The sequence below is a fragment of the Podarcis raffonei genome, chromosome 7 (assembly GCF_027172205.1).
Source record: "Podarcis raffonei isolate rPodRaf1 chromosome 7, rPodRaf1.pri, whole genome shotgun sequence".
NCBI lineage: Eukaryota > Metazoa > Chordata > Lepidosauria > Squamata > Lacertidae > Podarcis > Podarcis raffonei.
In genome coordinates this window covers 3,934,285-3,957,912 of record NC_070608.1, presented here as the reverse complement: position 1 = coordinate 3,957,912, position 23,628 = coordinate 3,934,285, and the positions used below count along the sequence as shown (strand labels likewise).

The 23,628-nt window shown below is 45.1% G+C and overlaps 2 protein-coding genes across 2 annotated transcripts; both read left to right on the top strand.

Moving 5' to 3' along the window:
- Positions 1–3,018: 3,018 nt before the first annotated feature.
- LOC128417013 (ly6/PLAUR domain-containing protein 2-like) lies at positions 3,019–8,273 on the top strand. The gene is made up of 3 exons (XM_053395162.1): positions 3,019–3,238; positions 5,259–5,378; positions 7,242–8,273. Exons 1-3 carry the CDS (start codon positions 3,187–3,189, stop codon positions 7,451–7,453), a joined length of 384 nt encoding a protein of 127 aa, XP_053251137.1. The 5' UTR covers positions 3,019–3,186; the 3' UTR covers positions 7,454–8,273.
- A 1,478-nt stretch (positions 8,274–9,751) lies between these two features.
- Positions 9,752–22,023, top strand: THEM6 (thioesterase superfamily member 6). Its single transcript, XM_053395157.1, has 2 exons — positions 9,752–10,524; positions 20,467–22,023. The coding sequence occupies exons 1-2, from the start codon at positions 10,015–10,017 to the stop codon at positions 20,578–20,580; spliced, it is 624 nt and encodes a 207-aa protein (XP_053251132.1). The 5' UTR covers positions 9,752–10,014; the 3' UTR covers positions 20,581–22,023.
- Positions 22,024–23,628: the final 1,605 nt, after the last annotated feature.

Genomic DNA, 23,628 nt, shown 5'->3' with positions numbered 1-23,628 from the left:
AAAAGGACAGGTATTTGTGAGAGAGGTGTGTCCCTCTCAGGTGGGGCCCTTATCCTCTATCTCTCCAGATCACCCTGCCCTGACAAAAATGTACCCAAAAAAAGGAGTTTTTTCTGGCCTGAGGCCTAGGAAGGTGTGTCGTTTCGAGACAAAACATTTCAAGAAAACTCAGCCAAGAGCGAAGAATGGTTTTATTTTTATTCCCAGCATCTCCCCATCTTGGCACAAAAGATTGACTAGCGCTTAGGATGGAGTGATTTATTACCGTACAACAAGGCTGGGAAAAACGAGCAGCGAAAAAATATAAAGCACCAGCAGAGTTTGAAGGCCCTGTGGAAATGGAATAAAAAGTCCGCTGTGCTTAAGGCTGCAGTCTTAGTTACACCCAGGAGCATGCCGCGTACACCCACGTTGTTATTGTTAATAATCATTCAGTGTTACCTCAGGTTACATACGTTTCAGGTTACATACGCTTCAGGTTACAGACTCCACCAACTCATAAATAATACCTTGGGTTAAGAACTTTGCTTCAGGATGAGAACAGAAATCGTGCGGTGGTGGCGCGGCAGCAGCGGGAGGCCCCATTAGCTAAAGTCGTGCTTCAGGTTAAGAACAGTTTCAGGTTAAGAACGGACCTCCAGAATGAATTAAGTATGTAACCAGAGGTACCACTGTAAAAATAAAATTTTGTTTATATCCCGCCCTCCCCAGCCGAAGCCGGGTTCAGAGCGGCTAACAACCATAAATGTAACACAATTTACATAAAATAACAATCAATTGATTGAAATGCATTCTAAAATTAATTCATTCTAAAATCAATTCAGAGTCAAATTAATGGCAACCATTGGGCTAGAGTTCTGTGAGGATTACGGAAGGAGGGGGTCAGACTGTGCCTTGGCCAAAGGCCTGGTGGAACAGATCTGTCTCGCAGTCCCTGTGGAAAGATGTCAAGTCCCGCAGGGCCCTAGTCTCTTGTGACAGAGCGTTCCACCAGATCGGGGCCACAGCCGAAAAGGCCCTGGCTCTGGTTGAGGCCAGCCTAACCTCCCTGTGGCCCGGGATCTCCAAGGTGTTTTTGTTTGAAGACCGTAAGGTCCTCCGTGGGACATACCAGGAGAAGTATGTTGTTATTGTTATTGTTGCTGCCGCTGTTGTTGTTGTTTATTGAATTTATATAGTGCCCTATACCCGCAGATCTGAGCTGCCTCTGCCACAGTGGGAATCTGCCAATGGAAATTTCTCCTGGTTAACCAGCAGACTGCTAGGTTCTGTACACATGCAAAAAACGGTCGCCAAGCTGGAAGGCTTTAAAAGAGGATTTGGCGGATTCACGGAGGGGGAGGGGACTATTGCAGGGGGTTGGACTAAATGACCCTTGGTGTCCCTTCCAACTCTGCAATTCTGTGATTGATGGCTAGCAGCCCCAATGGCTATGCTCTTGCCTCCACCGAAGGAGGTAGCAATACTTTGGGATCCCAGTTTCTGACGGGAAAAGATATAAAACAAACCGTGTGATAAAATCAAGACAACAGAAAAAGTAGAATGAGAACGATTGGAAGACTTTATTGGATAAGACATGATGTTGTATAAATATCTGGTGCTTTTAGTTGTTATTTTCTTTTTCTTTTCTAGTTACTTTTAAACTTTTTGTACTTTTTGATGCAGAGAATTCTCCTTTTTTCTCCTTTCTTTCTTCTTCTTCTTCTTCTTCTTCTTCTTCTTCTTCTTCTTCTTCTTCTTCTTCTTCTTCTTCTTCTTCTTTTCTGTGCTTAACTTTGTTGTGCTTACCTTTATTGTAAGATTGTATTTTAAACCAATAAAGATGTATTTATAAAAAGAAAAGGGAATCCCAGTTTCTGGAATGCAGAGGAGCTGACAGATGCTTTTGTGCTTAGATTTTGCTTGGGGGTTTCCTCATCTGGCTAGCAGCTGTGAGAACAGGAGACAGCTCTTCTTGTGTTCTTATATACACAGGCTCTGATTTTATACTGAGTTGTCCCACCTGGGTGTTGCGTTCATCCCTTCGAGATACTTCTGCCACCAAAAGCCCACCTTTCCTCGCCAAACCCTCATCTCCACATTTCCATCCCTCGAGACTCGTCTACTGTACGAAGTCTCCGTGGGCTCTGATTTTGTACGAAACTGACCCATCTACATTCACCACCTGGAATAATAATCTTAATCGGCCAATATTTTCAGAATATCGCCTCTACGCAGCATTAACGAGGCTGCATTAATAGAGTGTCTCGTTTCAGGGGCCGAAACTTAGCTTTTGCAAATTTCTTCTTGCAAAATATGCTTTGGGGGTTTGAGGGATTCAAATCTGCTTTTATTTTTTATTTTTTGTGATTGCACAATATCTAGTTTGGTTTGACGAAGAAGCACAGAAACAGCTTTCGCAAAACGAAAGACTTTTACTTTTCCCTCCTGAAATGTCAGGCAAAATCCTAAATATCAAATCAGTAACAATACATAACTGCAAGTACTAGGGCAATCATTTTTAATAGTATCGGTGCAATTTTACATACCAAGCAAAACAAAATTGCATTGATTTGACCAAATAGGAGTCATGCTACCAGTTTTTAGCACCCCTCATTTGGGGAAGTGGAAAGTTGAAAAATTCACCAGTATTGATAACCCTCACCACAAATGGCTTTTGCATCATCAGAGGCCCAAGACCCCAGCAGACAAAAAGGTGCGTCAGAGATATAGCTGTCAATGTTTCCCTTTTTTTAAGGGAAATTCCCTTATTCCGAATAGGATTCCTCACAAGAAAAGGGAAAAAGTTGACAGCTATGGGACTCAGAGAGGACTGTCTGCCCAGATTTCCAACAATGAGCTGCAGGTAACCCTTCAGGTCTACTTCTGTCCCAGATCAAGCCTGCGTGCTTTTTCCTTTTCTTTTTTTCTGACTGACACCTCTCTGTTCCCTCTTGTTCGCTCCTGGGCATATCCCTAGAAGAACAGGGTGGAGGGTGGAGGAGGTGTGGCCGCAAACAAAGGCATATCTTCTTGTCAGCGACTGAGAGAGCCCTTTCTCCTTGACAGCCCAGCTGAGCGCAGGACAGGAAAAGGGCTGAGGCCAGGTATATAATAAGGTCCCAGCAGAGCCCGGCAGGGACTTGGAAAGGGGGAAGAGGAGCCGCCTGGGAGTGTTCAGAAAGCCTCCAGAGTTTGCCTGCAAGGATGAAAGCGTTCCTGGCTGTTGCGCTGGCCTTCCTGGCATCCTTACAACTTGGTAAGATTCATTTTTATCTTGGGGGGTTGCCGGCGGCTTGGCTGTGAAACTGGAATGATTGTGTGAAGGAAAGAGAAGATGAACCCTGCCTTCAAGGAGGTGTCGTGGCCGGTTGTGGCCACCCAAGGATTGAGAATCTGGAGCTGCACTCTGTACAATCTCAGGGGTGCTCTACGGTTTCTTAGAAATCGTGGAATTGTAGAATTGGAAGGGAACCAGCGGGTCTTCTAGCCCAGGGGTCAGCAACCTTTTTCAGCAGGGGGGCGGTCCACCGTCCCTCAGACCATGTGGGGGGCCGGACTATATTTTGGGGGGGAAATGAACGAATTCCTATGCCCCACAAATAACCCAGAGATGCATTTTAAATAAAAGGACACATTCTACTCATTTGAAAACACGCTGATTCCTGGACAGTCCATGGGCCGGATTGAGAGGGCGATTGGGCCAGATCCAGCCCATGGGCCTTAGGTTGTCTACCCCTGTTCTAGCCTAATAATAATAATAATAATAATAATAATAATAATAATAATAAATTTTATTTATACCCTGCCCTCCCCGGCCAGAGCTGGGCTCAAGGCGGCTAACACCAGTAAAATTACAGTAAAAACATAGGGGGGGGGCAATTTAAAATACAGGTTAAAATGCAATTTAAAATGTAGCCCAAGTACATTCAATGCTGAAATCACAACTAAAATGGGAGGGGTGGGTTGGTTACTGGTTTCTTTCCATCCTTGTTTTCATTATGTATTTTGTGTTTTTTATCTTGTATTTCTGTTGTGAGCCGCCCTGAGATCTATAGATATACAAATAATAATAATAACAACAATAGAATTGACAGGGCTCAGCCTTTTTTTGTGATGCTGTAGGGTCCTCATAAGTAAGTTCTTGATTGGCTTCTGTGACGGGGGAATTAACGAAATTAATTATTAGTAGTAATAAGAACTTCCAGTCTGTCATTTGACAGAGGGGAGGAACATGGGGTTGTAGCCAGTGTTAGTCCTACTCAGAGTAGACCCATTGGCATTAATGGACGTGATCCACCTGGAATTATTAGTTTCAGTGGTTCTACTCTGAGTAAGCCTCCATGGCATGAACCCATGGTTTCTTGGTGCTTGATGTCTCAGGATGAAAGATAAAGGAAAGGAAAGCTTCAACTTACGACTCATGAATCAGGGCTCACTAGATAGATCTGTCCAGGACGCAGGTGGCGCTGCGATCTAAACCACTGAGCCTCTTGGGCTTCCTGATTGGAAGGTCGGCAGTTCGAATCCCCACGATGGGGCAAGTTCCTGTTGCTCTGTCCGAGCTCCTGCCAACCTAGCAGTTCGAAAGCACGCCAGCGCAAGTAGATAAATAGATACCACTGTGGTGGGAAAGTAAATGGCATTTCCGTGTGCTCTGGCTTAGGTCACAGTGTTCTTTTGCACCAGAAGCGGTTTAGTCCTGCTGGCCACATCACTCGGAAAGCAGTCTGTGGACAAACGCCGGCTCCCTCGGCCTGAAAGCGAGATGAGCGCCGCAACCCCATAGTCGCCTTTGAGTGGACTTAACCACCCAGGGGTCCTTTACCTTTACCTAGATCAGCCTTTCTCAACCTTGGGTCCCCAGATGTTTTGGGACTACAACTCCCATCATCCCTAGCAAGGCCAGAGCTCAGGGGTGATGGGAGTTGTAGTCCAACATCTGGGGACCCAAGGTTGAGAAACACTGACCTAGATAGATTTATAGCTCAGTGGTGGAGCAGCTGCTTTAAATGCAGAAATTCCTGGGTTCATTCCCCTGAATTTCTAGGTAGCACAGGGAATAGAAACCTTCCTGACACCATGGAGAGCAGCTGCCAGCCAGTGTAGGAAATATTGAACTTGATGCAGCGATGTGGTTTGACTCAGTGTATGGCAGTTTCTGACAATCCTTGCAGCGATTTGGCACATTTAATGGCAGACAGAAACAAAGCCCCTCCGCCGGAGGTGAAAACGCAGCTCCAGGTCTGGTGTGTCAATTCCCTTTCCTCCTCTTACAGGGCTCTGTTTGCAGTGTTATAACTGCCAAGACCCCACTGACCTCAGCAACTGCCTGACTTTCGTCAACTGCTCCGCAGACAGCACACACTGCAAGATAACGGTGCACTCGGTGGATTCAGGTAAGGACGTGGGGACGCAACCAAAACCGTGGATCAGCCCTCCGCCAACCAGGGGCACCCTGGTTTCGGACCTCAAATCCCATTTGGCCATTGGTTGCGCCGGCTGTTGCGAGTTGTAGCCCAGAACCCTGCGGAAGGGGCGCCGAGTTGGCAAAGGCTGGCCTAAAGTGACCCTTTCCTCTGTTCCTGCATTGGCCTTTTATAGAATCGTAGAGTTGGAAGGGACCTCCAAAGCTCATCTAGCCCAACCCGCTCCAAGCACAGTTAAAGAATCACTTTCACGATTTGCATTCAAAATCACTGGAACTCGGGGTATCTTCCTTGATCCTGCAGCCACTGGCTGCATGCAAGTGATCCACTCTGGGAGGGATCTGTTCATCTCAACAGAAGAGGGCAGTTTCACGAACTGTGTTGCCTGCCTTCATTGAAGGGTAGTGGGGTGGAGTGGTTAGAGTGTTGGACTGGGACCTGGGAGGCGGGGGTTCAAGTCCCCACTCACTGGGTGACCTTGGGCCAGTCATTGTCTCTCGGCTTAGCCTACCTAAGTTGTGATATAAATGTAATGATGTTCATTACGACACTGGTTAAATAAGAAATCAAGACGGCAAACTTTTTATAAAACAAATGGAAAATGGTTTATTGAATATTTACAAAAAATAAACAACAACCTGTAAACAGATAAGTACATTGGCAGGATTATTGTAATAACCTGCAGTTATTATATATTTAAAGGTGATGAATAAACGGTCAAATTAAGTTAATTTGGATATGCGGAAAATATTAAAAATAAATTTAAGGAACTGCAGAAAGGAGGAAGTCAAGTTCTAAAATGTTAAAATGAAGGTAAAATTATTGAAATGTATAAAACTGAAAATCATAAATATTAAAAAATTATGAGAGTGGAGCACTACAGGAGCTCGTAACGAGTGTAAGAAGCTCTAAGTGATTAATTAATCAATTTATATATTTTAAGCCCACTTGTGATTGCACCCCCTAATATTCAAGCTAGGGACGCGGGTGGCGCTGTGGGTTAAACCACAGAGCCTAGGACTTGCTGATCGAAAGGTCGGCGGTTTGAATCCCCGTGACAGGGTGAGCTCCCGTTGCTCGGTCCCTGCTCCTGCCAACCTAGCAGTTCGAAAGCCCCTCAAAGTGCAAGTAGATAAATAGGGACCGCTCTCCAGCGGGAAGCTAAATGGCGTTTCCATGTGATGCGCTGGTTCACCAGAAGTGGCTTAGTCACGCTGGCCACGTGACCCGGAAGCTGTCTGCGGACAAGCACCGGCTCCCAGCCTCTTGAGCGAGATGAGCGCGCAACCCTAGAGTCGGTCAGGGGTACCTTTAATATTCAAGCTAGGCACACATGGCCTTGACAACTGAGCCAGCGCATACCTGGGATGCTTTCGCCAATGCACCCTTATCTCAGTCTTTCTCTGCCTCCCCATGCCCAAGGGAGTGTCAACGTCCCAAACTATGGTGTGCATTGCATTCCAAGGTTGCAGAGAGATTTTCAGCCATCAGGAGTGCATCTCCTGTTTATTAGCTCCTGTTTATTAGCCGGCCTCAGATAGGTCATCCGGGACATTTGGCATGCCGTCGGCTAATCAAAGAACGGCTTCCCAACATCCCTAACAACAGGAACCAGGATATTTCATAAAATCACAGAATTGTAGAGTTGGAAGGGAACACATGGGTCATCCAGCCGAACCCTCTGCAGTGCAGGGATATTTTTGCCCAACGTGAGTCTCGAACCCATGTCCCCGAGATTGAGAGTCTCATGCTCTACCGACTGAGCTACCTTGAAGAACAAAGCAGCATCACTGAAAAGCCTCCCTTCTCCACCTTCTCTCATTCTCCCTCCAGGATACCCCTTTTTCGGCAACATCACCGTCACCAAATCCTGCGCCAAAAAATGCGTGCCTTCGGAGCCAGATGGGATCGGTGAAACTCGCCCGGTCTACTGTTGTGACACCGACCTCTGCAACATTGGCTCCGGGCAACAGGCCAGAGCCGCAATCTCTGCCACGGCTTTTATAACTACCCTCGCTTTCGGCCTCCTGTGGACCAGACTGTAAGGCTTCAGGAAGAGGGCGGGTGGATTTTGGAGGAACATCGCCCAGGGAACAGAAGAGGGGAAGGGGGGGGGAACTTGGCCATGTAATCTAGAGCAGGAAAACTTCAGCAATTTCCAGACTGCTTCCAAAGGTTTGTTGCCGTTCTTCCTTCAAACGGACGTCAAGGGGTCAAGAAAACTTCAGGGAAATAATTGCACAAGAGAGTGAATATCAGGGCTGTATAATCACCACCCAGCACACCTTCAGCCTGTAACCTGCTTTGCAGTTAAAAACGCTAAAAATTATTTTAAGGCCTACAGGGTTGTTGCGAGGATGGGCCAGATCAGGATTGCAAAACCATTTTGCATGCCTAGAGTGCTAGATGTCCTTAGCAATAAATAAACCAGGGTTTATAATTTTGCTTCCTCCCTAACCAAGTGGTGTGATTTAAAGACATTAGCAATGGAAGGAAACGACATTTTGCAATCTGATTTCTGGAAGAGAAGGATTTCTGAAACAGGAGGTTGTGACAGGGACGCTCCAGCTGTCCCTGAAAAGACATGGAAGAATTGTTTTACAGGGTGGGCTTGCGATGGCAGGACCCCTGAACCGCAAGTGGAGTCTGAGCGCCTCAAGTACAGCGTAAGAGGGATCACTCGGGAGACGGGCGGTGCTTGAGAACTGAGAATGGTTTGCGAATAAATAAATATCTTTCTGCTCCTACAGCACTTGCCCCTTTCTTGTTGCAATGCTGTTAGCATTTGTAAACCGATGTTTTAGTCTACCTTATTTGTTAGAATTGGCTGTTTTAAGGATTTAAATAAAAGTGTTTTTTAAAGAATTCCGTCTGTCGATCACATTATGTTCTGTATCCATCATCACACACACACGCAACACATTCAACATTCGAACATATTACTTAATGTAACCTCTCCACTGAGAAGATGGAGCTATTGATATAACAAGGTCTCTTGATTTTGGTCATTAACATCGTTAAAGAAAGGGGTCCACGTTTCTTCATTTCATTTCAATGCTTATATTTCTATGCAAACCTTATAGAGGCACAATTACTATTCCGTTGATGAAATCTTGTGTTTCAGAAACATGACTCTTTCCCCCCAGTTTTCAACAGGATTGCTTTAGTAATACTTATAATTCTAGTTGTTTTAACCTGCTGTTCAGCGACTCTTGTCTCCCGGCTCTTATTCTGGCTTGTTCTTATAATGATTGTATCTTGTAAATTGTAAATTGTAATTGTAAATTGTAAATCTACAATTGTAGATTGTATCTTGTAAAATGTTGTATTTTTAAACTGCTCTTTTATGCTGCTTTTCACTCACACGAGTCACAAAGCAGCTTACATACAATGAATGATAACATCATAGCACATCACAATCACAACATAAACCATTTAAAACAATTAACAAATCTTCAGTAAAACAATGACAAGAATAATCAGTATTTATTTTTATTATTTGTTTGTTGAATTTATATACCGCCCTGTACCCAGACATCTCAGGGTGGTTCACAGAAAAGATCGCAATATATAAAATAAGAATAAAAACAATAACTCAATAACATCCCCCCAAAAAGTGCCACGTTTTAAAAGGGTATAGGATGTCAATCAGGTCAACCAAAGGCCTGGTTAAAAAGGAACGCTTTTGCCTGGAGCATAAAGGTGTATAATGAAGGCTCCAGGCAAACTTCCCTGGGGAGCGCATTCCACAGACAGGGAGCCACCACAGAGAAGGCCCTGCTCTTGTGTTGCCACCCTTCGGACCTCTCGAGGAGGAGGCACACGAAGAAGGGCCTCAGAAGATGATCTCAGGGTCAAGAACTTTAAAGCGTTAAGACCAGAAGGTGGAAAATATGAAAACAACGAGAAGAGGCAGGACTGAAGACTTGGAGATATGCCTCAGAGGTCCAGGCTATGGGGAGTCCCGAAAAATCAATAATTACCATTTGGATTACAATTTAGTCTTTTTTAAATTTTAGTTTCTTGTTTTTAATTGGATTATGATGTGGATATGTTGATTGGCTGTTTTTATTGGGAAATCAATTAAAATAATGTTTTTTAAACAAAAGAGATGATCTCAGGGTCTGGGTAGTAAAACAATCACCTTCTATTAACAACCTAAGTAATAATAAAAAAATGGCTAAACAGCACAAGCACAAGAAAAGGCATATGATAAATTTCACATATTATAAAATTCCTGGAAGGTGTCTCTTTGCATGGCATTTAACTGTTGAAAAAATAAAAATAATAATTTTGCAGAGAGCTGGCGGCGCGCAAGGGGGAGCTGTCCAGCAGACTCGTGCAAGCGAGCAAGCAGCATCATCGTTACATAAGGCCGGCCGAGGAAGACGCTGAACCTGCGCAGGAAGCCGGAGAGGCGGCTGGGCGCGCAATGGAGGAGGAGGGCGGAAGACGGCGGAAGGAAGAGGAGGAGGAGCCGTGCCGGTGACCTTCGCTCCCCGGCGCCGGCTTTGCAAGACGGCTGCAAGCGCAGCTTCCCACGCGCGCAGCCGGTTTCCTCTGCAAGCACCGCCTCGACGGCGCGCCCAGCTCTTTCCTTTGCGCCATGGCGGAGCTGGCGTGGGCTCTGGGGGCCTTGGCCGCCCTGTTCGCCCTGCTGGACGGCTGGTACCTGCTACGGGTGCCCGTGACGCTGCTGTACGCGCGCTGGGCGCTGCCCACGGTGTGGGACTTGCTGGAGGAGCAGAGCTTCGCCAGCCGGGTGCTGCCGTCGGACCTGGACTGCCTGGTGCACATGAACAACGCGCGCTACCCGCGCGAGGCGGACCTGGCGCGCCTGGCGCACCTCACCCGCTGCGGGCTCCTGCGCGCCGTCCGGGGCTTGGGCGCGCACACGGTGCTGGCCGCCTCGACGTGCCGCTACCGCCGCTCGCTGCACCTGCTCGAGCGCTTCGACGTGCGCACCAGGCTGCTGGGCTGGGATGCGCGCGCCTTCGTCCTGGAGCAGCGCTTCGTGCGCGCACGGGACGGATTCGTGTGCGCCGTGCTCCACGTCCGGCTGCACGTGGTGGGGGCCAGCCCCGCGCAAGCCGTCGAGATCCTCTGCCGCAGGAAGGTGAGTCGGAACCGGGCGGGGGAATGAGCCTAGCCAGGGTTTTGGTTCTTGGGGGGCAGCCAAAGTTGCTGAGCTTCTTTTGGGGTTGGGGCAGAACCTCAGGTAAAGGTAAAAGGACTGCTGACCATTTGGTCCAGTGGCGGACGACTCTGGGGTTGCGGTGCTCATCTCGCTTTATTGGCCGAGGGAGCCGGCGTACAGCTTCCAGGTCATGTGGCCAGCATGACTGAGCTGCTTCTGGCGAACCAGAGCAGCGCACGGAAATGCCGTTTACCTTCCCTCCGGAGTGGTACCTATTTATCTACTTGCACTTCGTGGGACGCGGGTGGCGCTGTGGGTTAAACCACAGAGCCTAGGACTTGCTGATCAGAAGGCTGGCAGTTCAAATCCCCACGACGGGGTGAGCTCCCGTTGCTCGGTCCCTGCTCCTGCCAACCTAGCAGTTCGAAAGCACGTCAAAGTGCAAGTAGACAAATAGGTACCGCTCCGGTGGGAAGGTAAACGGCGTTTCCGTGCTCTGCTCTGGTTCGCCAGAAGCAGCTTAGTCATGCTGACCACATGACCCGGAAGCTGTCTGCGGACAAACGCCGGCTCCCTCGGCCTATAGAGCGAGATGAGTGCACAACCGCAGAGTCGGTCACGACTGGACCTAATGGTCAGGGGTCCCTTTACCTTTACTTCGTGCTTTCGAACTGCTGGGTTGGCAGGAGCAGGGACCGAGCAATGGGAGCTCACCCCGTCGCAGGGATTCGAACCACCGATTGGGAAGTCCTAGGCTCTGTGGTTTAACCCACAGTGCCACCCGCGTCCCTAAACCTCAGATAATGGCGTGCTTTTCCGTGATATTTGTGGATCTGCCCCCCAAACAAAATCCTGCAACCCCCCCCCCAAAAAAAAAGAATCCTGGCTCCGTCCAAGGGCTAGGGCAGGCCGAGTGGGTGCAAAAATTGTTCTTCAGATCCTAATAATTCACTAAACCTAAACATTTAGCACTGTTGTTTGTTTGTCTTATTGAATTTCTATACCGCCCTTACCCCCCAGGGGTCTCAGGACGGTTCACAGAATAAAATCAAGATATAAAACCATAAAATATCTAATAAAAATAAAAACAACAACCCAATAGGGCCCCCCATTAAAAAACACACTTTAAAAGGGCATAGGATGTAAATCGGATCAACCAAAGGCCTGGTTAAAGAGGAACGTTTTGCCTGGTGCCTAAAGGTGTATAATGAAGGCGCCAGACAAACTTCCCGGGAGAGAGCATTCCACAGGGGGGGAGCCACTGCAAAGAAGGCCCCGTTCTCGTGTTGCCACCCTCCAGATCTCTCGAGGAAGAGGCACATGAAGAAGGGCCTCAGAAGATGATCTCAGGGTCCGGGTAGGTTCATACGGAAAGAGACGGTCCTTGAGGTATTGGGGTCCTGAGCCATTTAAGGCTTTACAGGTCAAAACTTTGAATTGGACCTGGAAACTAATTGGTAGCTAGTGCAGTCGGACCAGGATCTGTGTAATATGCTCAAGCCGTCTTGCCTGTCCAGTGAGCAACCTAGCCACTGAATTCTGCACCAGCTCAAGTTTCCAAACCGTCTTCAGAGGCAGCCCTATATAGAACGCCTTGCAGTAGTTCTGCCACAGTATTTTCATTGTTTCATTTGTTTCTTATATTAAATTATACCGTATTGCAATTTGGGATATCCCAAAATGTCCTGTTTTTCCTTTGGATGTCCCTATTTTCATCAGAGAAAATGTTGGAGGGTATGGAGTTATGCAACCCCTGAGTCAAGGAGATAACAATACAATCTTCCCTGTTCAGGGAAGTTATATAAAAACATAATAAAACATTAAAAATTAAATACGTTGGAAGCCACCCAGAGTGCCTCGTCAGATGGGGGCGGGTTATAAATAATGAAATTATTATTATTATTATTATTATTATTATTATTATTATTATTATTATAGAATAGGATGTCCCAATTTCCATCAGATAAATGTCGGTCGGTACGTTTCTATGATTCAGAAGATCCCTTTGAGATGCCAAATTTTGGCCTCCCACAGAGCACCATATTACGAAAGATTACCACTTTGGGCGGCTTCCAACTTAACATAAAAACAGAATGTTATTATTTATTATTATTTATTAAATTTGTACACCGCCCTATGCCTGCAGGTCTCAGGTGCAGTTCACAGGATAAATGCACAGTATAAAAACACAAAATACACAAATCAAAATACAAGCAACCTGATAACTCTTCCCCTCCCCAACACATTTAACAAGAGGCATTGGATAACAGTTGCTCAAAGGCCTGGTTAAAGGCCTAGGACCCTTGTACCTACTGGACCGCCTCTCCCAGTATGCCCCACAGAGAGCCTCAAGGTCCATAAACAGCAGCACCCTAGAGGTCTTGGGCCCTAAGGAAGTCAGATTAGCCTCAACCAGAGGCAGGGCCTTTTCAGCACTGGCCCCGGCCTGGTGGAATGCTCTGCCTCATGAGACCAGGGCCCTGCAGGATCTGATTTCTTTCCGCAGGGCCTGTAAGACAAGAGTTGTTCCGCCTGGCCTTTGGCTTGGAATCAACTTGATTCCCTCCCTCTCTTTCTTTTTTCCTTTCCTTCTCCTCCTGCAATAAGGCTACATTTTAATATTTTAATGTTTCAGTATTCTAATGTTGTATTTTAATTTTGTTTTTAAGTTGTAATCATTCAACTTGTTTTTATTATTGCTTGTAAGCCGCTCTGAGCCCGGCCTTGGCTGGGGAGGGCGGGGTATAAATTATTATTATTATTATTATTATTATTATTATTATTATTATTATTATTAAAGGTGAATGCTTTTGCCTGGCTTCATTACTGTATAAAGCTATACAGTGGTACCTCAGGTTACATACACTTCAGGTTACAGACTCCCCTAACCCAGAAATATTACCTCGGGTTAAGAACTTTGCTTCAGGATGAGAACAGAAATCGTGCTCCGGTGGCGCCGCGGTGGCAGCAGGAGGCCCCATTAGCTAAAATGGTGCTTCAGGTTAAGAACAGTTTCAGGTTAAGAACAGACCTCCAGAACGAATTAAGTTCTTAACCCAAGATACCACTGTACAGATGTTTTCTAAAGATTGTAGAGTTACTTATATCCTTGGCTCACGGGGGTCACATAACTCCACTGCTTTTTTTCTGGTGGGACGCAGGAGTACGCATACCCCTAAACATTATGTGAATCTAATACATTTGGCCTCATTGAGGGGCATTATTTCAATATGAGTAGGAAAATTAGAGTACCCCTCAACATTTTTTTAGAAAAAAAACCACTGCATAACTCCATAACCTCTGGCATATGCTGCCCAGGGTTGTAAAGACTGCAGAGAGAATAATTGGGTGCCCTCTTCCCACCTTTGATGAAATCTACGCTTCCAGGTGCCATAAGAAAGCGGCAGAGATAACGCAGGATAGTGCGCACCCCGGAAATGATCTCTTTCAGCTTCTGCCTTCTGGAAGAAGGTACAGGGACTAGGACTAGCCGCCTGAGAAACAGTTTCTCTCCAAATGCGATTTTGGTTTTAAATGCAGTGTAAGGTAGTCTCTAGTGACGCGGGTGGCACTGAGGGTTAAACCACAGGGTCTAGGACTTGCCGATCAGAAGGTAGGCAGTTTGAATCCCCACAACGGGGTGAGCTCCCGTTGCTCGGTCCCTGCTCCTGCCAACCTAGCACGTCAAAGTGCAAGTAGATCAATAGGTACCACTCCGGCGGGAAGGTAAACAGCGTTTCCGTGCGCTGCTCTGGTTCGCCAGAAGTGGCTTAGTCATGCTGACCACATGACCCGGAAGCTGTACGCCGGCTCCCTCGGCCAGTAAAGCGAGATGAGTGCCGCAACCCCAGAGTCGGTCACGACTGGACCTAACGGTCAGGGGTCCCTTTACCTTTACCCATCCCATTGGAAGGCGGTGGACGAAGCTGAATGTTGGAAGACCTTTATCTCGGTTGGCTTCCGAACTGGATTTTAAATTACTTTTATTTTTACATATGAAAGCATTCTTAATTGTTCTAATTGTGGAACCGAGTAATTGTCTTTTACTGCTAATGCTTTTTATTGCGAAACTGCCTCCAGATATTTTATGGAAAGGGAGTCATAAATGGCATGGGTAGAGAGGCCGTAATTATACCCACTATGACAAGCGCGGCTGCGCCATTAGGGTCCAAACATGCTAAAATCCTGCTGGCCTTTTTTTTAATGTATACAGTCGTATCTTGGAAGTCAAATGGAATATTTATGTATGTAGCTATGGCGGCAAGGTTACTGATTGCCAAAAATTGGAAAAGCAGCAGCGTCCCAGCTAAAACAGACTGGTTAACTAAAATGATGGAATTACTTCCATATTGCTGAATGACAGGGAGGATAAGAGGAGATATGGTACAAAAAGTGAATAAGGAGTGGGCTATCTTTAAGGAAGACATCAAAATTTATGTGGAAAAAGTAGAATTTCTGACAGATACTGAGTGAATCCAGAAAAGGATTAGAGTGAAAGGAGAGTAAAGTCAAGATAGAAGAAGAGATTAAAGAAATAATGAAATGCGTTTAAGCTAGTTGGAAAAATAAAGTAGCGTAACAAGAACGGCTGGAAGTCAAGTCACTTGGTGGGTGTCCGTCTGGGATAGGTGTGTAGGTATGTTGAAATGTACAGTATAGGTAGGTATTATATAGAGTAATGTAGTAATGTATTATATAGAGTAATGTAGTAATGTTTTATGTTATGAAAATTAGGTAGTGTGTTGTGTATGTGTATTGTGTAAATGTATATGTATGTGTTTTATATGTTAATTTTTTAAAAAAAAATTTAAGGAAGTCGAACGGAATCCGTTCGGGAAGTCTGTTCGACTTCCAAAATGTTCGAAAACCAAAGCGCGGCTTCCGATTGGCTGCAGGAGGCTCCCGCAGCCAATCAGAAGCCCCGTCGGATGTTCAGGTTCCAAAGAACGTTCACAATCCGGAACAGCCACTTCTGGGTTTGCGGCATTTGGGAGCCAAAGTGTTTGACTCCCAAGATGTTTGGGATCCAAGGTCCTTCTAAAACTGCTGATTTTTAATTGGAACATTTTCAGGGAAGCATGTTCTTGACACCTGATTCCATCAGCATTTATAACGCGTGTATTACGTTTTGTGTAACAGCTTCGAGGTTTTGATCAGGGGTCGGCAAGGCTTACCAGACGTGGGCCAGATCACTCCCGTGGAGATCCTCCGTGGGCTGGGGCGGCGCAGCGCAACGCCGGAAATCGCTTCTGCACATGCCCAGACGCCGAAAATCGTTCCTGCACAGAAGCAATTTTTGGCATCTGGGCATGTGCAGAAGCGATTTCCGGTGCTGCGGACGTGCACAGATGCACGTCCGCAGTGCCTGGGCATGCTCAGAAGTGATTTCTGGAGCCGTGGAAGAGAGCCCCCGCGCCACGCTGCACCAGTTTAGTGTAGCAGCACGCGGGGACTCACTGAGCAGGCAGCTAAGGGGCCAGTTAAGCGACCCTCATGGGCTGCTTCCGGCCCATGGGCCTTACGTTGCTGACCTCTGCTTATATATTTGTGTGTGTGTGTGTGTGTGTGTGTGTGTGTGTGTGTGTATTAATTTAAAATAAAATACATTACATTTATGAAAAAACAGACGGGCAAACAAGTAAACAAACATACATTCAAACAAACAAATAACAGAAGAATCAAACAAACTACCACACTATAAGATACAACAAGATTAATATAACTATCATCATAGATGCTCCTGGTACTGGAAACAATTATAAAACTTATAGAGAAGAAAAATTAAAACTGACTTCCAATTAATCTCACTGTACTTTATCCATCCATTACTTTATACCGCACAGTTACATATTTCTTATATAGTTTCTTTTTACCTCCCTACGAACTTATATTTATACAATACAGGGATCAGTCTAATTCTGCCAAGATGTTTCCTTTTATTCCATAGTTTTCTAAATATTCTTTAAATAGTCCCCAGCCTCTTACCCTCTTGTCGCTTTTGCTAGCTGCAGATATTCTACCATTAGGATTTGCCAATCTTCTGTGTTTTTCCAGTGTCTTGCTACTAAAATTCTGGCCGCTGTTATTCCGTACATGAACAATGTTATTTTGCTGACCTCTGCTTTTGATGACGAAGCATTGCGTAAATTCTGTATAATTAAAGATTAAAATACCACCACCCGCAAATGCCTTTCACCTAGAAAGCTAGCATGTCAGGGACAAACCGTGAGCTCCCAGATATCACCATGAGCAGAGAAGCAGAATTCATAGGAGAAGACAAACAACCTTCTAATTACCAGTAGTTACGAATGAGCCAGCTATGTAATTTACAAAGCTTCTGGCAAGGAGAAATTGCATTAATAAGGCTCTTGGAAGATGCTCAGGGGAGAATACCATTGCACGCTCACTCTTATGCGCATGTCCCTGTTCTACCCATGTGTAAGTTGCTGTGTCCCAGTGGATTGCCAGAAGTCTGCAACATAGGATTATAGAAACAGCAAACAGTCTTCTTCTTGTTGTTTAGTTGTTTAGTCGTGTCCGACACTTCGTGACCCCCTGGACCAGAGCACGCCAGGCACTCCTGTCTTCCATTGCCTCCCGCAGTTTGGTCAGACTCATGTTTGTAGCTTCGAGAACACTGTCCCACCATCTCGTCCTCTGTCTTTCCCTTCTCCTTGTGCCCTCCATCTTTCCCAACATCAGGGTCTTTTCCAGGGAGTCTTCTCTTCTCATGAGGTGGCCAAAGTCTTGGAGCCTCAGCTTCAGAATCAGTCCTTCCAGTGAGCACTCAGGGTGGATTTCCTTCAGAATGGATCTGTTTGATCTTCTTGCAGTCCATGGGACCCTCAAGAGTCTCCTCCAGCACCATAATTCAAAAGCATCAATTCTTCGGCCCAAAATGAACAGGTCATAGTGGAGAGTTTTGACCAAATGTGATCCACCTGGAGGAGGAACCGGCAAGCCACTCCAGTATCCCTGCCAAGAAAACTCCATGGACAAAGACAACAGCAAACAGTCTTACTACACCTTAAAGACTTAACAGGCAGGGTGGATTTGATTTAAATCAAATCAATTTAAATCACGATTTAGATCAAGATTTGAAACACTAGTCAGTAAGGCTTGATTTAAATCACTAGTCAGTGAGACTTTATTTTAATCTCTTTTTTCCCCCAGAAAGACTCATTCTTGCTGGTGTAATCTTAATATTTAACAACCCAATGAAGGTTTCATTTTTGGAATAATAAACTTTCAGAGTAGTTTTTACAGTTCTATCAAAAGTTACAGATTTGGTTATACTATTAGAAATACATAGACAGGTAATTATGAAATTATTGTGAGATTTAAAAAGTCAACTGTTTATATATGGGCAACTTTTCTGCTGAACTTTATTGGAAGGGGAAAAATAATCATTTCCTTAAAAATGAGCAATTTATTTAACTAAAGCAATAACATTATAATAGATGTATCCATGTTTGTTAACTGATGCGGTTAAACAATTTAAAAAAAATTAGACTGAGTTTTAGTACACATGAAAAACTTAAAATAAACCCTTATTTCCTGATGAATAGCTTTTGGACTATAATGTAACTTAAATAGAAAACTATCTTTAGAAAGATTTTTCCTCCAAAAGCATTTTATTTTTAAAATCTGATTTAAATAAAAAAAAAGATTTTTTAAAAAAGATAAAATAAAAAAATTAAATTTTAAATCATTTATTTTTATCCACCCTGTTATGAGGTTTACTACTTACTTAAACTGTTGGTGGACTCAAGCCTGCCTTGTCAGTTTCTTGAAGTGATCTCTTAGCTGGCAGGTATATAAAGGAGGAAATCTTGAGCGGTATGGCAGTAAGTTGCAAAAAATTACTGAGTGGCTTCTGTGGTGCAGTGGTTAGAGCAGAAGTCCCCAAACTAATTTGGCCTCCTGCCACATTTCCAGAAAAAAATTACTCGGCGCCCCCCTGGAAATCTGCCTTCTTTAAGCAAACAAACAGAGAGATACAGTGCCAAATTTGCATTCTTTTATGTATCTATATTTCTACCTACGTCCGACAACATTGGCCAAATCCTGGTATGCCCTGCGGAGGACCTTAAGGTCCACAAATGACAACATTTTGGAGGTCCCAAGTCGCAAGGTGGTTAGATTGGTCTCAACTAGGGCCAGGGCCTTTTCAGTACTGGCCCCAACTTGGTGGAACGCTCTGTCCCAAGAAACTAGGGCCCTGCGGGACTTGACATCTTTCTGCAGGGCCTGCAAGACAGAGCTGTTCTGCCTGGCCTTTGGTTTGGACTCAGTCTGACCCTTATGTTTCCCTCCCCTTATGGTCTTGATTTATCGGCTGGTTTTAAAATAAGGCTGCTTAAATTGCATTTTAACCTGTATTTTAAATTGGGGTTTTTTTTCCCCTACCATATTTTTTACTGTGATTTTATTGGTGTTAGCCGCACTGAGCCCGGCTCTGGCCGGGGACGGTGGGGTATAAATAAAAATTATTATTATTATTATTATTATTATTATTATTATTATTATTAAATAGGCAGGCAAGCTGTGATCCACTTTCTGGGCCTGGGTAAGCTGGAAAGGGTTCCCCCAAGCCTGAAAAAAACCCCTCGCCTCCAGCACAACGGCCAGATCCAGGGGAAATCTATGTCCCCGTCCCACAACGGCGCCCAACCTGGTCGTTAGCATCATTACGCAACAGATGAAACATGTACGAAGGGTTTTTCAAAAGTTTCAGATATCTGAAAGTGCCATGGCAGTCGTTCAGATTTCGTTACCAAATTTGGGTCTTTTTTCACGTTTAGAAATCAGATTTTGAGAACTGGATTGGTGTGTCTTTTTTCCCCCTCCCACATGAAAGCCAGCTTTTGTTCCTTGGATTCATATTGGATTCCGCCACCCATTGTCCCCTAGGACTATTTCATCTTCTTTCTCTGCTCTTTTTTTAATAATAATCTTTATTAATTTAAATTACACACTTATACAAAGAATTTACAATCTCATACTACAAAAAGAAAATTAAAGAAAAAAGAATTAAGAGAAAAGAAAAGAAGAAAATACAGGAAAAAGAAAGAAGACAAAGCAAATTTACGTACATAAAAATCCCCTTAATCTTCCTAATTAATACTTAATTAAACACTTAAATAAAAAAGACTTCTGACAAAACAAGTCTTCCAATCATTCACATAGCTGTCAACGTTTCCCTTTTTTAAAGGGAAATTCCCTTATTCCGGATAGGATTCCTCGCAAGAAAAGGGAAAAGTTGACAGCTATGAATTCTCATGGTACTGTTTATACTGTCGTTTTCCCCGCACAGTTTTATATTCTTTAATATTGTTCCCGTCTACTCCACAAGCGGTATTTGTTGCATTTACAAGTATCTTTCAAGTTCTGCTAATATGGTGTGATTGGTACAATATGATCTTACATAATCCTTAAGTATTCTCCATTCTCCAAATATTTTCTGGTTCAATGCTCCTCCAACTCTTCCCGTCAGTTTTGCTAGTTGTAAATATTCTAACATGAGTATGTGCCAATCTGTGATTGTCGGTACTGTTTCGTTTTTCCACTTCCTTGCCACAAGAATTCTTGCTTCTGTGGTGGCATACACAAACAGCGGTCTTATGTCTTTCTTAATTTCTAATGGTAAAATGCCTAAAAGAAAGATCTTGGGGGGGGGTTAAAGGTAAGTCTGAATAATTTCTTAAATTCATTATAGATATTATCCCAGAATTCCCTAATCATTGCACAAGTCCACCACATGTGGTAGTATTTTACATCTCCAACAAATCGGTGACCCTCCTTTATGCATTTTCGCTAGTTTCAAGGGGGTATATTCACAGCATGCTATAACCTTAGGGAGAACATCATGTAGATGTTATATAGATGGCATAATATCCCCTTCTTTCTCTGCTCCTATAGGTGGAGTCTCCTGAACTTCCTGAGGAAATACTACACTGGTTGAAATACAATGAAGTCAACAGCCAAAAGTTACGGGCAGAGAGCGATCTGCAGGAAAACAACAAGGAAGAGTAATGGGATACCTCAAACCCTTTATGACCTCGGTGCAGGATCCTTCCATCCGGAATCTCCGAGGATTATTAAGACTCCCCTTTTCAGCTACCGTGAGAAATATAAAGTTCTTGCACTGCAGCAACAACCAAGCCAGCCAATTTGATAGTCAGCCCCAAAGGATTGGGACCACGCGGAGCAATCTTATGGTTCCACCCTGTCGCAGGGAAATAAGGTCACGCCAACCCAACCGTAGTGTAGCACTGGATTTAGTCGCGATCCTGTCCTCATCCACTGGGCATTACTCGAGAACAGGAATGCCATCCCCCTGTTCTTAACCTGTTCTTGTTTACGAAAGCCAGCCCTGATAGTTCTGTGGTGACCATCACGGCCCAGAAAACTGAGGAGAGATGTGTTTTGGGTCTATGAAAGGGGAACCCAGTTGACTTTTTGATTTGAGATCACCACAGATCCAGGGCTCTGCAGAAACCAAAGTATAAACGGGCAACAGTCTTTTGGGGAAGCCTGGGTTGTTGTCTGCTTACAAACTGGAGTCGGCGACGTTGCTCTCCAGATGTTGTTGAACTAAAGCATGCCTCGTTGGCCAGGCTGGTTGAGGCTGATGTCCACAACATCTGCAGAGCATCGTTTTGGCTACCCCGATCTACTGCGACGGATCTGCTGCCATTTCGCATTCGCACACGGCTGGCTTCATGCAAACGCTGGAAATTGGAGGTGGGGAACCTGTGGTCCTCCAGATGTTCCTGGGACTACATCTCCCATCATCCCAGGCCATCGGGATGATGGGAAACAAGATCTGGAAGGCCACAGGTTCCACGTCCCTCCAGTGTTTAATGGAAACAGGTGTACATCCATCAGAGTCCAGGTGGACCACACAAGACCTTCAACTCTTTCTGCTAGAAGGTCTTGTAGGCCTCCTAGCAGAAAGAGTTGTTCCAGGCTGGCCCCACCCGTGGCCAGCTGATCTTTCTGGAAGTGGGGGACATTCCAGTATTAGGACTTAGCTCAGGCTTCCTCAAACTCAGCCCTCCAGATGTTTTGGGACTACAACTCCCATGATCCCTAGCTAGCAGGACCACTGGTCAGGGATGATGGGGATTGTAGTCTCAGAACATCTGGATGGCCGAGTTTGAGGAAGCCTGGCTTAGCTGAAAGGGGATTCCGTGTAGCACATCCGATTCCCACAGCCTTGCATGAGCTAGCACCCGTTCAATGCAGCAGAGACGATCAGGGTTTGATGTTCACAGCACCAAATATACAAAACAGGCACAGACTTATTTCATTCTACATGGTTCTTCTGTTCCAGAGAGATTCCCCCCCCCCCCGTACATTTGGTGAACCAGGAGGAAACCAGCGTGGTTTAAAATTGCTTTGAGGAAAAATTGTTGTTTGTTCTTTATTGTTACTGTATTTAGTTATTCGGTGCTGAAAATTGGTTGGTGGTTTTCAAAGTTTCCAAAGTTTTTTTAAAAAGTTAATCTAGTGGAATAGAAAGATCAGCCATTTTGCACAGGAGGGAATCAGCACTGTCTTCAAGTCTTATTTATTTAACTTATTTTCTTTTGCACTGATATGTTGCTTTTTTCCGTTCGAGGCGGTTTGCAGTCTTGAAGCGAGAGCTCTCAGCCCAGCAGAGGGAGGAAAACAGAGAGGAACATGATAAAAATCGGGTACCATTTCCTGCACAATTTAATCAATTCCATACTGACCACAGAGGGAGCCAAGTTTGGGAGGAGAGGGGTGAAATTGCAGTTGGAGAAGTCTCACCTGCATAGATTATGTGGGCAGGTGAAATTTAGGCAGCAAGTTACCCCAAAGATGGCTAATGTTGCCCTGCAGATATTGCGCTATAACTCCCCATCACTCCTGTCCAGCCGCCATGTTGGCTGGGGGCTGATGGGAGTTTGGAGCAATACCAGGGGACACAGTTTGGTACAGCTGAGTTAGAAAATACAACTTCAGGCATGTTTTCCCAAGCATATCTTCAGTTGACTTGCAAATGACCTGAGATCTCCCCACAAAAAAATATTCCATTTTTAAAAAGGTTCCTTGCCAGTCCCCCTCTTACTGTGGTACCTTCAACGAACAGTGGTAAATTTTACATGTAACGTAAACGCAGCTAAATAAATATGGGCTGGTGCTACCGTGTTTGTCTTCTTTGTTCCTATTTTGGGGGGTTTCCGGGGCAAATTCCACCATGTTTCACCCATTTGCACCTTTTTGCTTCTCATCAGGTTTGTGGAGTTAAACTATGGAACTCCCTCCCACAGGATACAGTGGTGGGGCCCCCCGGCGTGGGTGGCTTTAAAAGAGGATTAGAACATATCCAAAGTCCAACCTTGTACTTTGGGCAAATCCAGCAGCCAAACTGGCACCAGACGTCTTGCTCTGCTTTCCTTTGGACCACATTGGCAGAGGGCGGGGGGGGGGGTCCGCTCCGGGTGTCATCCGGGGGGTGACTATTATTATTATTATTATATTATTATTATTATTATTATTATTATTATTATTATTACCCCAGCCACTCTGGGCGGCTTCCAACAAAACATTAAAATACCATATTGCATCAAACATTAAAAGCTTCCCTAAACAGGGCTGCCTTCAGATGTCTTCTAAAAGTCTGGTAGTTGTTCTTCTCTTTGACATCTGGTGGGAGGGCTTTCCACAGGGCAGGCACCACCACCAAGAAGGCCCTCTGCCTGGTTCCCTGTAACTTGGCTTCTCACAGTGAGGGAACTGCCAGAAGGCCCTCGGAGCTGGACCTCAGTGTCCGGGCAGAACGATGGGGGTCGAGACACGCCCCATCACCACCAGGTGCACGGCATGGCTGCCGCTCCGGGCACCAATGAAGCTAGCTTCGCCACTGTACAGAATTTGCAACCATAGGATAGCTTGGGTGGCTTTAGAAGGGAAATAAACCATTTGTGGCAATAGATGGAAAGGGCTGCTTTGAGACTCAAGTGGTGAGAAGTGGAGTACACCAATTAAAATAAATAACAAGTGCCTACTAGCTATGATTTTTATTCTTTGCCTCCGCAGATGGTGACCGTA